At 56.2% G+C, this 16,431-nt stretch overlaps 1 protein-coding gene across 9 annotated transcripts in view; it reads left to right on the top strand.

Moving 5' to 3' along the window:
* LOC112648862 (SLAM family member 9-like) overlaps window positions 1–16,092 on the top strand; it is a 31,720-nt gene extending 15,628 nt beyond the window's left edge. For 2 of the 9 annotated variants that reach the window (XM_049112509.1, XM_049112514.1), the window contains 5 exons: window positions 11,599–11,991; window positions 13,315–13,611; window positions 15,093–15,227; window positions 15,419–15,510; window positions 15,777–16,092. In XM_049112509.1, the coding sequence (XP_048968466.1) occupies window positions 11,599–11,991; window positions 13,315–13,611; window positions 15,093–15,227; window positions 15,419–15,510; window positions 15,777–15,869 (1,010 nt within the window). In that variant the 3' untranslated portion in view covers window positions 15,870–16,092. Of the gene's footprint in view, window positions 1–9,893; window positions 10,023–10,157; window positions 10,263–11,598; window positions 11,992–13,314; window positions 13,612–15,092; window positions 15,228–15,418; window positions 15,511–15,776 lie in introns of those variants that run through there. The other 7 variants (XM_049112513.1, XM_049112511.1, XM_049112512.1 and 4 more) reach the window with 7 other exon arrangements.
* Window positions 16,093–16,431: the final 339 nt, after the last annotated feature.

Raw genomic sequence — 16,431 nt, 5'->3', positions numbered from 1 at the left:
GTGAGTGTTAAAGCTGAAATACACTTTCATGACCTAAGAAACTTTCTTTTTCTAAGCTGAAACACTGTCTGTAACATAGGAATGTTATTTTCCTTGGCCATTTGGCAGTACTCACCCCGACAACTGTGTGCCCCTCACGCCCTTAATGAAGACAGATCTTTGGCCACCTTACTGATTTCTTCTAAGTTGCTGGGTACATCCCGGTTGTCTACCTCTTCTTAATAGAATTTTGATCACTTTCCCAAAAAAGACATTATTTCACTTACATTTTTAAGTTTTATTAATGTGTAGTTGTATCCATGTTTCCTTATAATTTGTTTTCACGTTAATTTTTAAAATTTAAATTCGATAAATTACCATATAATGTAGTATTGGCTGCAGAGGTAGGAGTCAGTGATGCATCAGTCTTATAGAACACCCAGTGCTCATCACATCACGTGTTCTCTTTAAGGTCCATCACCCAGTGACCCCATCCCCCCATCCCCTCACCTCCAGCAGCCCTCAGTTCATTTTGTATGATTAAGAGTCTCTTATGCTTTGTCTCCCTCTTTGATTTCAACTTGTTTAATTTTTTCCCCTCTTCCACTATGATTCTCTGTTTTGTTTCTTAAATTCAATTATGAGTGAGATCATATAATTCTCTTTCTCTGATGGACTTACTTCACTTAGCATTATACCCTCTAGTTCCATCTATATCATTGCAAATGGTGAGTTTTCTTTTGATTTTATTTTCTTTTTTGAGACTGAGCAGTACTCAATTGAATGAATATATATATATATATGCCACATCTTCTTCATCCATTCATCTATTGATGGACATCTGGACTCTTTCCATAGATTGTATAGATGTGTTTCTTTAGTTTTATTATTAATTGGCTTATGTAATTGGCTGTTCCCATGTTAGGGGCATAAATATTTACAAATGTTAGATCTTCCTGTTAGGTAGACACTTTAATTATGATGCAGTGTCCTTCCTCATCTCTTGGTCTAGTCTTTGGTTTAAAATCTAATTTGTAAAAAAAAAAAAAAAAGAAATCTAATTTGTTGTGACGCCTGAGTGGCTCAGCAGTTGAGCATCTGCCTTCAGCTCAGAGTCTGATCCCAGGGTCCCGGGCTCTAGTCCCTCACTGGGCTCCCTGTATGGAGCCTGCTTCTCTCTCTGCCTATGTCTCTGCCCTCCCCATGTCTCTCATGAATAAATAAATAAAATCTTTTTTAAAAAAACAAAGACTGTCTAAAAAAAAAGATTTTTAAAAAAGAGTTAGTAAAATAAGAGATTGATTGAAAAAAGAAAGAAAAAAATTAAAATCGAAGCCTAAAGAATTGTGAGGGAAAACCATGAATTCTCTAAGCTATATTCCCCTAGTGCTGGAGTTTTGCAGTTTCCTTCTTCTTCTTCTTCTTTTTTAAAGGCTTTTTAAATTTATTTATTCATGAGAGACACAGAGAGAGACACAGGCAGAGGAAGAAGCAGCAGGCTCCATGCAGGGAGCCCGGGTCTCCTGGATCAGGCCCTAGGCTGAAGGTGGCACTAAACTGCTGAGCCACCCAGGCTGCCCTGGAGTTTTGTAGTTTCAAGGAGATATGAACTTGGCCTTGGCTGGATGTTATTGCTGATCTTCTGGGGGAGGGGCCTGCTGCACTGATCCTCAGGTGTCTGCCCTGGGTGGACTCCCACTGCCCTTGCCAGGGGCCAGGCTCACTAATGTGATCTGGAAAGCTCTAGGTGGCTTTTGTTCCCTGAAGGCCTTCCCAGCCACTATAGAGGAGGAGAGTGAAATGGTCACTTCCCAATCTCCATTCCAGAGCCAGAGCTCAGATCCCCACTGCTCAGTGCCCTCAGGGAAAGCGGTCCATCACTCCTGTCCCCAGGGTCCCCGTGGACATTCTGTACTCTTCCGCATGGGACCCGGCATTTCTACCTCAGGAACGTGACCTCATTTTGAGTCCCCAAACCCTGCAGACTGTTGCGGTGCATACGTGGACACCGCTCCTCCTGGGGGAGGAAGGGAGGTCTCCCAGTTCTGCTGTTGCTGGGCCCCTGCTCAGAGGAGGCTTCCAGGACTGTGCCCCAGTTCGTGGTTCATGGTCACCCGGAGCTGAGAGCCCACTCCTGGCCTCAGTGGTTGCAGGCAGCTTCCCTGCTCCCAGGCCTGAAACTGGGCCGCCCTCAGGCACCCCCATCTTTCTGTGACCATGGGGACCCTGAGACCACAAGTCTTACCCAGGATCATGCCCCCGCTTCATCACCTGAGCACCTTTCAGGCAGGGATGCCCCTCATCTGAGCGTACTTCTAAACGTTCTGATGTTGCGTTCTGCGGCTCCATCACTCCCCGGAGCCCCTGCTGGACACTGCCCCCCACCTTGGGTCTAGCTTCCCATGTAGCACCTTGGATTCCCTTCCCCGCACCTCCTACCTTGCAGAAGGTATTTGTAGAGTTGCAGCTATTCTCTTCTTGCATCTCTGGTTGAGGTCACCGGGGTTCAGAATGATGTCATACTGATCTAGCTGGATCCCTGGGACCAGATGGAACTAAGGTCTCCTCCTCCTCCACCATCTTAGACTTTCCTGTAATTTTTAAAAAATATTTTATTTATTTATTCATGAGAGACACAGAGAGAGGCAGAGCCATAGGCAGAGGGAGAAGCAGGCTCCATGCAGGGAGCCCGATGTAGGACTTGATCCCAGGACCCCAGGATCACGCCTGAGTGGAAGGCAGATGCCTAACCACTAACCACCCTGGTGTCTCGACTTCCCTGTAATTTTTAATGTTCTTTCTTATCTGTATTTATTACTTGATCCTTTTCCTAATGACAATTACGTAGAATTTCAACTTTTTAATGCATCCGTATTTTGCATTTGATTGAAGTATTTTTAATTTTAATTTTTAAAAAAGATTTTATTTATTTATTCATGAGAGACGCATAGAGAGAGAGGCAGAGACATAGGCAGAGGGAGAAGCAGGCTCCCCTTAGAGAGCCCAATGTGGGACTGGATCCCTGAACTCTAGGATCACGCCATGAGCTGAAAGCAGAGCTCAACCCCTGAGCCATCCAGGCGTCCGGATTGGTGTATTTTTTAAATCAACCTTTGATTTTTCTGATTAAATCTCCTTTTTTATTGTCAATCATTTGATTGCACAGAAGTTAGGGGTAGTTCTGAGGTCTCGAGCATACACCTTGGCTCTGAGGCTGAAGTGGTTGGGTTATTGTTCTCTATAACAGGAGGTCAGGGGATGGTGGTGGCTGCGTTCGCCGCAAGGGCTCAGCACAGTCCCGGGGCTCCCACGTTCCCAATCTTTGTGCTCCACCATCCTGAGCATGGGGTCTGGTCCTCCTGCTTGTCCCTTCTGGTCCAAGTTGGCTGTGGCTTCAGACAGCAGCCTACAGGGAGGATCGCGACGAAAGGCAAAGGGCAGTCTCTCTTGACCGAAGGCTGTCTTTCCGGGTCTGAAGACCCTCCCTCCCATTCAGCGCAGGTCAGTCCGCAGGCAGCTGGAAGACTGGACCCCACCCCTGAGCTTTCTAGGTGGCCTTGTGCAAACTGTGTGCACAGCGCCCCCTGGTGGACGGAGCAGCAGCGGCAGCCGCCCGCAGCCAGGGGTCCCAGCCCCGCCTTCCTGCACCTCAGGGAGCAGGTGTTTCCTGGACACTTGGAGGGAGGACAGCACGGCCCCGCCCCGGGCCCGCCCGGGACAGCTCTGCTGCGGCCACAGTCAGGCCTGAGAGAGGCTGTTCAGGGGCCAGGTTCCATCCCGGGGCCCCAGGGCATGTCTCACACCTGTCCCCTGGTTTTCTCACCTGTCCAGCAGGGGGTGGGTTATGGGATAGAGTCTGAGGCCCTTCTGGCTCTGGCATCCTGGGATCTAGGTCAGGATGGACCTGAACTGGCTCCCTGTTACCTCTCTGACCTCAGTCTCCTACCTGTCTTTCCTGGGCTCACATTTGCATCAGCCACAGGACCCCTTGCTCCTGGAACAGGCCAGGCAGGGTCCCCCCACATGAGGGCCTGACAGAGGCTGTCATATGGGCCAGGAAAGTGATTCCCCAGATACCCAGGGCTAGTCCTCACCTCCTTCCAGTCCTTTCTAGAAGTCTGCTTCATGATGAAGCCTGTCCTGATCTCTGGGTGTAACCTGGAAACCACACTCCCAGGTCCTGAGCCCCTCATCCTGCTCTCTCTTCCAGAGCTCTGCTCACCTCACTTCCTGTGGTTACCATGCACTGCCTTTCCCCTCCTAATACAGTGGGGAAGGCAGAGAGTTTGCTGGGTGCATTGGTGCATGTAAGCACTGGGAGCAGGGGCTGGTACACAGTAGGAGCTCACAGTAGGGCTGGCACACAGTAGGATTGGCACATTCTAGGAGCTCATAAGCTTATCGTGGGAGGAATCTTTTGGGTTGGGGGCTGACGGGTCCACCTAAACAGCTCACACTCAGTGCATGAATGTGGTTGTGCTGCTGTGACCAGACAGGATTTCAGGATCCTGTGGCCCATGAGCTGCCCTGTGGGGAGAGGGAGAAGGGGTCGAGGGCTCCTGGGGAGAACCCAGCACAGCTTGGCTGCTGTCACTCACTGAGTCCACACTGGCACTTGATTGCCCCTGATCAGTGATTCTCAGTGGGATCCATGGAGCATCAGCTGTGAGAGATGCTCTTTAATATAGGGGGTGGGAGCAAGGTCAGATAAATATGGAAATGCTACAGACCAGATCCCTTCTGAGATATTTACAGTCCATACTCTAGGGGGACCATCACTTTAATGCTATAATCTGCTTTTTGCCACATGTATGGCCACAGGATTCACATTCCTTGTTTCTCCTTCAAAGCAAAGGCACTATGGAGCTCCCGCTAACCCGCAGGACCTCTGGGAGCTGGGCGGTGGGAAGGCCGTGGAGCAGAGTTCGGCAGGCAGGGCCTCTGAGCCGGGCCTGGAGTCTAGAACACCTGACGGTAAGTCTGGGCAGAGCCTGAGGCCCTTCATCTCTGGTGATGCCTGTGGAGGAACCCCAGGGTGTTCCGGGTGCAGTGAGTTTCTTACATCTAGCTGAGTGTCCAGAGGAGGATTGTCCCAATTCCACCCCAAAGCTTTTGGAAGCAGAATCGGCCTCACATCAGCACATGGGCATCAGCACCCACTGCCTGGAGGCCCATGTGGAGCCTGAGGACACAGGATGGAAAGTCTGTCCTTGGGCTCAGGAGCCTGGATTTCCTGGGGAAGCCCTGACGTCACCTCCAGGCAGTCAGAGACCCACAGTCTGGGAGGAGGGAGGTCGTGGTCCTGCTGCTGGTGTGCGTGTTCATGATGCTCATGGGGCCTCTGACCTGGATCTGCCCACATTCCTGGCTCCCAGGGGCCGTGTTCTCCTGGCCTGAACCTGGGTCAGCATGGCCTGGCTCTGTCTCCCTCCTGTGGGCTTTCCTGGGGCTCCCCTCTACCCTCTGGACTTGTTCTCAGGATGACAGACCAGGACCTGGCAGCTGCTGAGTCATGCTGTGACCCGGGTGTTCAGACACCTGTCCTCAGAGTCCATCCTCTTGGGGCTGGGCCCTGTGACCCACCATCCCCACGCTCAGGGGGGCCATGCTCTGGCTCTGGATCAGGGAGCTGGACGGGGACCTCGAGGGAGTGGGCTGTCTCTCCTCTGTCCTGCTGGCTCCCCTCCCCCATGTGAGGTTCCCACCTCCCTGACCCCCTGGAGGCCTGTGAGGAGAGGCCTGGACCCAGCAAGGAGTCCTCGGGCTCCCTCCTTCCCCCTTGCCTCCTACCAGGCTGTCACTCCTGGGGAACATTCATGTATAAGGAGCCTGTTTTCTCATTTGCAGTGAACTCAGGGCCCTTGCAGGGCAGCTGCTGACCCCCTTGGAGGTGCTCATGCAGACTCCGGAGCAGGAATCCCCCCGCCCCTGGAGCAGCCTCCTCTGGTCACAGCTGCCTGGGCCTCAGTCAGGAGCAGAGACAGGGCCACAGGCCTACTTGGCAGGACGTCTCCATGGCAGTTGGGTCGGCGGCCGCCAGGTGGCGCTGGTGCCCGGTGCTCAGGGCGGGAGGGGGTGGGGTGGCAGAGAGGTGCGCAGGGAGGCCTGGGGGTGCAGGTGCTGCTGGGGGAGCGGGGCCACGGAGACTCTCCCTTTCCTCCCACACCACCAGGGGGGCCGATCCGGTGGGGAGCGCCAGGGTAACTGGGGGGGGGGGGTCGCAGGTGGCCAGGGGGCAGCAGTACAGACATAAAGGTGCAGCCAGGAGCCTGGGATGAGGAGCCCACTTGGAAGGGGACACTCTGGACTGGAAGGAGACAACCAGATAGAGACACTCTTAGAGGAGGGACCAAGATCTGGGGACCCTGAGGGCACCTCCTGCCTGGTCCCCACATGAGGACTCAGAGCTGTGACCCTTCCTGACCTCCCCTGAGGGCTCTGTGACCGTGGGCAAGTCACCCAGTTTCCCTGTGCCTCCTGCTGGCTCCAGTGTGGTCACTGACGGGACTGACCTCATCAAGCTGTTCGCAGGATTAAATGCAAATCCAGAGGAATCGGTGCCTGCTTTATGTCCTCACAAGTCATACCTAATTTATAGAGGGGGTCCCGGGGCCTGGCTGGCTCCGTCAGAAGAGGGGGTGATTCTAGATCTGGGTGGTGGGTTCGAGCTCACACTGGACGTAAGGCCTACTTCAAAAAAAGGAGTCTGAAGCTGGCAAACTTAAATTTTAAAAAATCATTGTCACTGAGAAAATAACGTACCCTGTTCCCTCTGGCAGGAGCTCCTGACGATGAAGCTCATGTTACATGATTGAAAGTGGGGGCAAGTGTTTCCAGCACAGAGCCTCCTTCCCCCCGTGTCCGCAGCCCCCTGCTCCAGGGGAGCCCGTCCCATGTGCTCCCAGTTCCCAGGGGCCGCTGTGTTTTATCACAGCTACACCACGTGGATGACCTGCTGCCTCAGGACTGTCTGTACCACTAGGTAACATCAATGCAAACGAGGGTCCTGATCTCAGAGATGTGGGCAGGGGGGGGACCTGTGCCCGAGGGTTCCTGTGGAGCGGGAGCCTGCACGCCTCCCCGAGGACAATCACTTGTAGTTCTCAACTTTTTGGCATTTAACTCCATATTTGTAAATAAATTTCTTTTTAATAAATAATGATGTTCTATTAGTATTTTCAGATCAATTGCAGATACCATGCATGTATTTTCATCATAGAGATGAGGATTTTCCTTTCATGACTCTCACCATCCTCCATCCAACTAACAGATATATGGCATTTTCTTTTTGATTAAAGTGTTAGCATTTATGTTCTATAATTTTATTTTTTTATTCATTTTTTAAGATTTTATTCATTCATTAGAGACACACAGAGGGAGGCTGAGGCATAGGCAGAGGTAGATGCAGGCTCCTTACGGGGAGCCTGATGTAGGACTTGATCCCAGGACCTGGGATCCTGACCTGAGGTGAAGGCAGATGCTCAACTACTGAGCTGCTCAGGCATCCCTAAAATCTATAATTTTATAAAGAGCTAAACTATATAGCATTTATTAGAGGCTTGACACTGTTCTGAGATTTACAAAATCATGAAACCTGTAAGGGGCAGGCTTCTAGGGAGGGAGGGGTCCTTTCACCCCCGTGTAGGAAGGTCTTGTGGGTTTGGTAACAGAAGGAAGCATCCCACGTGAGGTCCCAAGGCTCTGAGGGTCACGGGCGGAGGCCCCTGGGCAGGACAGAGCTGGTGTCCTGAATGGTGATGGTGCCAAAGGCTCTGCTCCCAAACAAATCCCATGTAGGACAGACACCTCAGTCCTGGTAGGGTTTGCCTTGGATCACTGCGTCCAAGCAAAAATAGTGGGGGGTCTGTGGGTGCTGAGACCCCACCCCAGCGGCTGACCCTCGGAGCACGGGTCACTCTGTTGCCCCATATTTGTTCTAGCGCTTGTAGGCAGCAGGTGCATTCTGACTTCTCTCCCATCCCCACCCATCCGATGGCCTCACAGGGATCATTCACTCCAGGGTTTCATGTCCTTTCTTTCTGGTGGGTGAAGACCCAGGGCCCCTGTGGGGGAGGATGTTCTGATTCACCCTGACGTCTCCTCCCTGGACGAGGGCTTCAGGCTCCTGTGGGGAAAAGCAGAGGGGAGCTGGCTGAGGAAGGGAGTTTCTACCCTCGGGGCTGCCAGTCCCCAGGTCAGGCCTGTTTCTGAGGGGACAGTAGGAAATGGAGAGGCAGGAGGGGGCTCCTGGGAACCTGGTCTAGTAGCCAAGCCAGCAGGTTCCTGAGGCGGGAGGGCTCTCCTCCAAGGACACTGTGGGTCAAATAGGAGTCTCCTGGGCCCTGGGATGTGCTGGCCCCGCACATCCGTGACTCCCCCAGCGAGTCCTGAAGCAGCTCCACGTCCCCACTGTGCGGAGAGCTCGGGGGCTCAGGGCCGTGCAGCCATGTGTCCAGGGGACAAGTAGGGAAGGGGTGGGAGGGTGAGACGCAGCCTCACTGTGTCTGGTCCTAGAGCCCGGGCTCCCCTGGGGGCGGACTGTGGCACCTGCTCCTCCAGGAGGGTTTCTAGTCTGAAGCCACTGTCAGCACAGAAGTCATGTTGCCCTGCCTTTGTCCTCGGGCTCAGGGTCCTGAGCTCTCTGCCCACCAGGGAGCTGTTTCTGGGTGGGTTAGGAAGTATTCAGATTGTTCAAGAGTGAGACAAGCAACCCCTGCCTGCCTGGGGCTGGAGACACTGGGCTGTGGGTGATTCAGCCAGTGTGGCGGGTAGCTGTGATCTGCAAAGGGCTGGACGTCAGAAGCTTCGAGATTGCAACCACAGGCTTGTATCCTCTACTTGTGGGTGTGAGAATGAGAGAGGCTGCCCTGGGTCCGGCCTGGCCTCCCTCCCCCTCAGTGTGGCACCTCAAGGTCTGCCAGGGACTTGGGTCAGGAAAGACCAGTGGCCTAGAGCTGTAAAAAGTCCCTGGTGCTGGGCCAGCATGGAGGGCGAGCTGGCTGACCTTCCAGGGTCCTTGCCCAGCAGGTCGTCGGGGCTCCCTCAGGGCCCACAACCCCACCCCAAGCTGTGGTTTCCACAAGCAAACAGTCCTCACCCCAGGAGGGCTTGGCCAGGGCTGTGGCGATGGGGACGGGGACGGGGACCGGGATGGGGGCAGAGCCACTGGTTGCCCCTCCCCTTGAAGTGACCAGGGACTGAAATGTCCAGGTCTGGACTCCAACCAGGGGTTTGTACCCACAAGGCTCAGGGACGACCTGGGAAGGGATCTCCCAACAGTGGGTAGGAGCGGGGGCAGGGCTGAGGGCTCTCTGGTCTGAAGGTGCAGAGCGGGTCGGGGTAGTCCAGAGTGGATGTGGGGACTTGCAGGAGGACACTTGGTGGGACAGGACAGGCTGCAGAGCCTGTGGCAGGAGGAGCCCATCCTTCTGCACCCCTGCCTGTGTCGGAGTGCGGGCCCATGGCCGGCAGAGCCTCCCAGGGAAGTGCTGGTTGGGGTGCTGCTCCTGGGGGGCTGTGCCCTGTGTGTGGGGGCAGGGCGGGCCCTAGGGTGCAGACAGAGCCCTGGGGTGCCAGCAGGACGGACAGCAGAGCCCGAGGCTGAGGGGGAGCCCAGGGACACAGGTCAGGAGCCCTAGGGGTTCAGACTGGGGAGGTGAGACCACCAGGCTGCTTGTGAGCACAGAGTTGGGGCCTCCCCTGCACTGGGGCTCCTAGACGGGGCTGTTCCTACATTTGCTCTGCAATGATCTCCTGAGCCCACTGCAGGAGCTGAGGTAACAGGAGAGACCTGAATGGGCTAATCTACTGGACAGTGAGGTCCCAGGGCTAACAGTTGGCCCCGCCCTTGGGGTGTGGAAGAGCCCAAGGTCTCTTGAGTGACGTCTTTCATCCTCTCTTCCTCTATGTTCTAGATGCTTCCCCAGCCTCACTGTAGGCCCAGATGGATCCAGCAGGGAGGCAGCCTGCCATGGGCCCCTGCTCAGGGGACCCCCAACTGGGCGGGGCCTCCTGGCTCCTGGGACTCACCAGCCTCCTCCTCAGTGAGTGGCCCGGGCTCCCGGGGAGGGAGGACCCCCGGGCGGGCAGGGAGGCGGGAGCTGCGGGGCTGTCTGGTGTCTCTGGGGAGGAGCAGAGGAAGCAGCCCTGTGATATGGAGCACACGCGGTGCGTCTGGTTTCCAGCCCCGGGGGCAGCGGAATGAACACAGAAGCTTCTGGCAGAGGCCAGGCTGGGAGCCCTGACCCTGGCTGCCTGGCTGCAGGACGGAACCCCCAGCAGGGGTGAGGCCAGGGGAGCCCGCAACCCCTGGGGAGAGGGATGGAGGAGACCAAGCGGGGGCTGCTGGGACCCAGGGTGGGGACGGGCACCCCCTGGCCTGCGATGCTCAGGGGACCGGGCAGCCCCTGCAGCTGCTGTGCCCGGGCGGGGCCGACCCAGAGCCCAGGGCTGAGCTGGAGAAGAAAGCAGGTGTCCTCTGTCTCCTGGGGCGACATGGCCCCTGACTATGGTGACATTCTGTTGGAAAAGGAAGGAAAGGCGGCCTCCAGAATTCAAGGGGTCTGTGCCTCTGCTGCATGTGAGACTGTGCCTGGAACAGGAGACTGAGGACAGGGGCTCCAGGTGGGGGTACGCTGGGGGGTCAGGAGGGAAGCAGAGGGGCCCCGAAAGGGGACTGAAAGAAGGTCTGTGCTAACCAGAGTGGGATTTTCCAGTTCTTACTTCATCAGACCACCTGCTTCCTTTTTTTTTTTTTTTTTTAAGATTTTGTTTATTTATTCATAGAGACACACAAAGAGAGAGAGAGAGAGAGAGAGAGAGGCAGAGACACAGGCAGAGGGAGAAGCAGGCTCCATGCAGGAAGCCCAATGTGGGACTCCAACCCCGGGTCTCCAGGATCACACCTCAGGCTGGAGGCCAGGCTAAACCCCTGCGCCACCAGGGCTGCCCAGACCACCTGCTTCTTTGTAACAAAGTAAATGAGAACGAAAGAGAACGCAGTAAGATACAGAGAATTGTATCCAGGGCAGGTGCTTTGCAGGACAGCATGTCAGGCCTAGACCTCCTCCTGCACGGGGTGTCAGAGGGGAGTGAGTGTGTACGAGGTGACAGAGGAGGAGCCCTTGAGGCTGAGGAGGCATCAGGTGTCAGTGTCCTGGCTGGCCGAGGCAGGGACAGCATGGATACCTGTCCTGGGGACCGGTGGCCAGGTGAGTAAGGGGTGCTGGGCCCCATGTGGGGTCCCCAGGCCTGGAGAGAAGCCATAGGGACTGGGTAAAGGCCAGGAAGGGAATCTCCAACAGGTGAGCAGCTCCTTTCTGCAGAGATGCTCTCGGTACGGATGGTAAATGTGCCAGAGCTGTTGGTCCGAGTCCCCTGCACTTCATCCTCTCCCTGTTGGGGGTCAGGACCCTGCAGGTGAGCGAGGTCACATGACCTGGTCAAGGGGACGCTGCCCTGGGACAGGAGTGATTCCAGCATCGCTTCACACTCATGCACTCTCCTGCCTTCCAGGAGTCACGGAGCACATGGGAGGGATTTAATGGCAAGATGGGTTCTGGGCTTTTCTCCTTCATTCCTCCTGGAAACCACCCTCACTTCCTGTGCCCTCTGCCCTAGGCGTCTGCAGCACTGGCACCCAGGGTTCTGCAGCCCATGGTTCTGGAGTTGAGGATTCTGGAAACCCCGTTTCCCTGAAGGGGATGCAAGGAGCTTCTGTGTTGTTTCAAGTGCTCAGAAACCCAGACTTGCCTGCAGGAGTCGAGCTGGAGAAGATGACCTGGGGGATCTCCTCCGGGGCAAACTACACAACCCTGCTGCAGGTCTCCCCTGGGGCACGCGATCCAGAATGGGTCAACTTCCAGGACAAGTTCCAGAAGAGGGTCCGTGTGCTCAACATTACGACCCTGAGGATGAACAACCTGACCCTGGAGGACACTGGGCTGTACCGGGCTCGGGGCTTCTACTCCAGAGGAAGACAATACGACCAGGATTTCCACCTGACTGTGTATGGTGTGTAGGCCCCTCCCCCAGCCCCAGAGCTCACCTCCTTCCTCTGTCCCTGGAGGGTCCCCGCGCCCGGCTCACAGGGCTCCCCCCAGACCCCAGCCTTCAGACTCTCTCTTCTCCCCTGGAATCAGATGCAGGGTGTTCGCCACAAATGCAGGCAGAGCTGAGAGTCACCCCAGGGATGGAATCACTTTGGTGCTTCAGGAGGGGAACCCCTTTGGGGGGAAGTAGGGATTTTGCCTTAACACTACTGTCCCCACAGGACTCAGGGTCCTCAGGCTGTCCCTTAGCTGTCTGTGCCGCTGGGACAGGTGAGGACACCTCAGGGGCTCACCACACCCCACCTGAGGGTCCTACTGTGCAGTCGGGCAGGAGTCCGACCCCAGAGCCTGTGCCCTGAGGTCCGGGTGTGGGCAGGGCTGTGCTGGTCTCTGGAGGCTCTGGGGAGAATCCATTTCTTTTCCTGTTCCCCCTTCTGGTGGCACCTGTATCCCCTGAGTCCTGGCCCCTTCCTCCACCTGCACAGCCAGCACTGCTGGGATGAGTCCTGCTGCAGAGGGAGCATTGCAGCCTCAGGCTGAGAGATTTGCAAGACCGATTAGGAGTCTGTCCCTTGTTTTTCGGGGGGACCTCGAGTTCAGTGCATATTCCTACCATATAGGGTGTCTATTCCTAGGGACCACCTGTGTCCCCCACTGCAGCTCCTCTGCTGAGAACCTGGGCTAATCTCTAAGGCCCTGATCAGGCCAGTGACTTCTGTACCAGGGGTATGGGGTCCTGACACCATCCCAGCAGGAGAAGATGGGCAGGGTCTACCAAGTTAAATTCTCCTGTTCCAACTTCTCTTTCTTCTATGGGACACCCCGCTTTCGTACAGTTAATGGAGTTTGGGTAGGTGGTTGCTGGACCAAATTTCTCCATTGAGATTTTTTTTTTAAATATTTTATTTATTTATTCATCAGAGAGAGAGAGAGAGAAGCAGAGACACAGGCAGAGGGAGAAACAGGCTCCATGCAGGGAGCCCGACATGGGACTCGATCCTGGGACCCCAGGATCACACCCTGGGCCAAAGGATGCGCTAAACCGCTGAGCCACCCGGGCTGCCCAAGAATTGCTCAGTCTAGTGAAATCCCATAGAGCTGACTCAGTGGCAACATCCTTATGGCACCTGCTGTAGTTTTGGTCACTTCTGTTCTATTTGTAATATGCTTTCACCATCCTGAGGGGAAGGAAACCAGAGCTTCAGGGAGATTCCAGAGGACGAAGCCTGAGGTGTGATGTTCTCTGCACACGTGACGCTCTGTCCTCTTGTTCCTCCTGCCCCAGAGCCCCTGCCCCTTCCCCAGATCTGGGCCAAGGATCGGTTCATCACCCCAGGCTGGTGCAATGTCACCGTGAAGTGTGACACCATGGGAACCAGGGAGGACCTGACCCTGTCCTGGGAGAGGAAGAGACTCCCCAGGGAACTGGAACAACGAGTGGCCCCAGGACCAGCTCCCAACCCCTGGACCCTGGCTCTGAGCCTGCCCCTCAGCCAGCCCAGCGCCAGCCTCACCTGTGTGCTCAGCAACCAAGAGGACCAGAAAACTGTCACCTTGGACCTTGGGGACATCTGTGGTCATGGTGAGTGCATCCTGCAGAGGGGCTCCTGGTGCTCAGGCAGCCCTGGGTGAGGCTTCTCGGGTCTGTCCCCTTGTTTATGGCACCACCCTCCACCTGGTCACCCCATCCAGAGTCTGGCAGGCACATCCACCTGCTTCTGCTCTTGGGTGTTGCTCCCGGTCTCCTCTACCCCCACCCTCACCCCTGCTGGTCCAGGAAGCACCCAGCACGGACCTCTGCCCACCCTCATCCATCATTCCCTGTGTCCAGGGTGGTTTTCAGGAGGGGAGTTGGGGGGTGTCAGGGGTCTGTGCCACCAGACGGGGTATGAGCCAGCGACTCCTTCAGGATTGAGGGCCGGGAGCTCCTCTGCCCAATTGTGGGCTGGTGGACACAGGTCACCCCACCTGTTGGCCTGGATCCCGGATGTGTCCTGCTGTCCTCAGCCTCCAACCTCTGGTCAGGCTCCTCTCTCTTCCCTCAGCCCTTCCAGGTCAGGATCCTCACTCCCCCTACTCCCATCCAGGGACCCCTTGGCTCCAGCTGGCTCTGGGCCCTGACACCCAAGCAGTCCCCGGGGCTGCCGCTGGGGGCAGGTCGAGCATGAAGAGAGTTTGACCCCGGGGTCTGGGCCTCAGGGGCTCAGGCCCCGCAGGAGCTGCTGCCGTCCTGCCCTCACACCTGCGTCCTCTCAGGAGCCGCCAGGGGCCCCCACACTGAGAGTGAGGCTCTGCGCCAGGATGAGCCTCCTCTGCAGCCCCAAGCCCTGGATGGCAGCGGCCACATCTGCTTCTCCTTGAATTCCTGTCCCAACTCGGCCCCGGGCTGTTTGCTCACAGTCTGTGTTTCCCTGAGTGAATGAGAGACCCGGTGCCCCATGTGCCCCCTCGGCCCTCCCACCTCCTCCACCAGCAGCTGGAGCCCCGCTGTCTCAGTATCCCCGATCCCAGGGAAACTAATCGCTCAGGGACACAGTGGACCCTCTGGAAAGAGGCCCCTGCCTCCCTCGCATCCTCCTACCTGGCTCCTCCCTCTTGGTCCTCCTCCCACCTGCCCCAGTGGGTGCTGGAGCTCCAGGGCTGGCAGGTGCCCCCCTCCCTGTTCATGGCCCTCCTTCCTGGAAGGCGGCACCCACCCTGCCTGTCTGCTCTCTGCACTCCTCCCTCAGGATGAGGTTTCTCATCACCTCCTCCAGGAGGCCCTCCCTGACCACGTGTGTACAGGCTGGGAGCTCCTGTGCCCTGGGATGGCTCTGGCTGGCTCCCTCTGGCACCTTCTCACCCTCCTCCCACTGAGGTGTCCTCAGGGGTGGGCACCGTGTCCTGTTCCTCTCAGCACCTGGGTCCCAAGCAGGAGCTCGGGAAGTGTTGAGTGAAAGCACCTGCCTTGCTGCTCCCTCCTCAGCTTCTGAGCAGGTGCCTTCAGACGTGTCCACGTGCTGGGCAATGGGTATCTGTTCTTCTCTCAGTCCTTAACCTTCTCCATCTCTCTGTGGAGGGAAGCAGATCCACAGGGACAGGCTGATGCCTCCCAACTACCCAGCATCCTGGGGACTGTTGTGGTCCTGCTGCTGATCCTGGGAGCTGGACTGTTCCTCTGGAGGACACGAGTGAAGAAGAGCCTGGAGCCTGGGAGAGGCAGGTTGCACTTCTCCTCCCTGGGCCCACACACCTCCCTCCCCTGGACCCTGGGCTCCCTTCCTCCTGCCTTACTGCTCAGGGGATGTCCCTGCAGGAGGCTGGTGGGGGCGGCCATGGCCTTGGGGTCATGGAGGGGAGGGTACAGGTTTCCAGGGCTCAGACTTCAGCTCCCTCTGTGTATGACCCAGGTGCAGGGTCGCAGGAGGAGCATAGGGATCCCGATAGTGGCATCTACTATGCAGAGCTGAGCCAGCAGGGGTCTGGAGACAGCAGGGACAAGGTGAGGCTGGGAGAGGGGCCAGCCTGGGTCCTCCCTGATCCCTGTGTGCCTGGGTATGTGCTTGTCAATTCACGTCATCCACAGGGTCTGACCACTGTATCCTGGAACCCTTTCAGGACAACACAGTATTAGCTACGAAATTCATCTCGGGACCCATGCAGTGCTGCGTGATTAGGGGAGGTCATGTCAGCAGCACTGGGTCTGTGGGGGTCCTGTTGGGGCTTTCTGTCTGTCTGCTGTTGCAGGACCCTCTGTCTGCATTCCAGGGTAGAGGTGCAGCACATCTGGAAGGGAACAAGCCTCTCACTACTGTCTACAGTGAGGTCCGCAGGGCAGGCGTGGCCCTGATGAGGATTTAATTGGAAGAAGCCGGAGAATCCCGCCCTCCGGGGACAGCTGTCTTGGGAGCATGATGCCTGCAGCTCTGGTCTCACCTCTTCCTCCTCTGACTCCTCTGGTGAGGGACTGGCTGGTCCAAGCATCAGTTAGTGTCTATGCTAAGTGGTTCTGCACACGTTTGCGATTAGACATCTGTAGGTCTTTCAAGAGGGGAAACTGAGTAAATAAATTGACAGAAACATGTGTCATGAGTGCTCAGGCCCAGCCACCTGGCACCCCTTGAGAAACTCTCCTCCTCACCCTTTATACATCAAACTGCCTTTCAGACCCTCACCCCTGGGACCAACCTTTGTGACTCACAACATCCCACCTCCAGCTGAGTCTCGAACTCAGTCCACACTCAGTTATGTGCGGAGAGCTATTCAGAGACACCATGAATCCGTAATGGTCAGCCCTTCTCTGGGGACGTGCTGTCTGCGCATTCCTCTCCGTGGTTCATCCCCCTGACCTGTTGCCCCTTCCCTGCAGCCCTCACCCCGTCTCTCTGCCCCCTGCCCAACACTTGAGCCCACCGTGGGCCTC

Source organism: Canis lupus, chromosome 7, assembly GCF_003254725.2.
Source record: "Canis lupus dingo isolate Sandy chromosome 7, ASM325472v2, whole genome shotgun sequence".
NCBI lineage: Eukaryota > Metazoa > Chordata > Mammalia > Carnivora > Canidae > Canis > Canis lupus.
The sequence above is the reverse complement of the archived record's forward strand: the minus strand, read 5'-3'. Positions and strand labels throughout refer to the sequence as shown.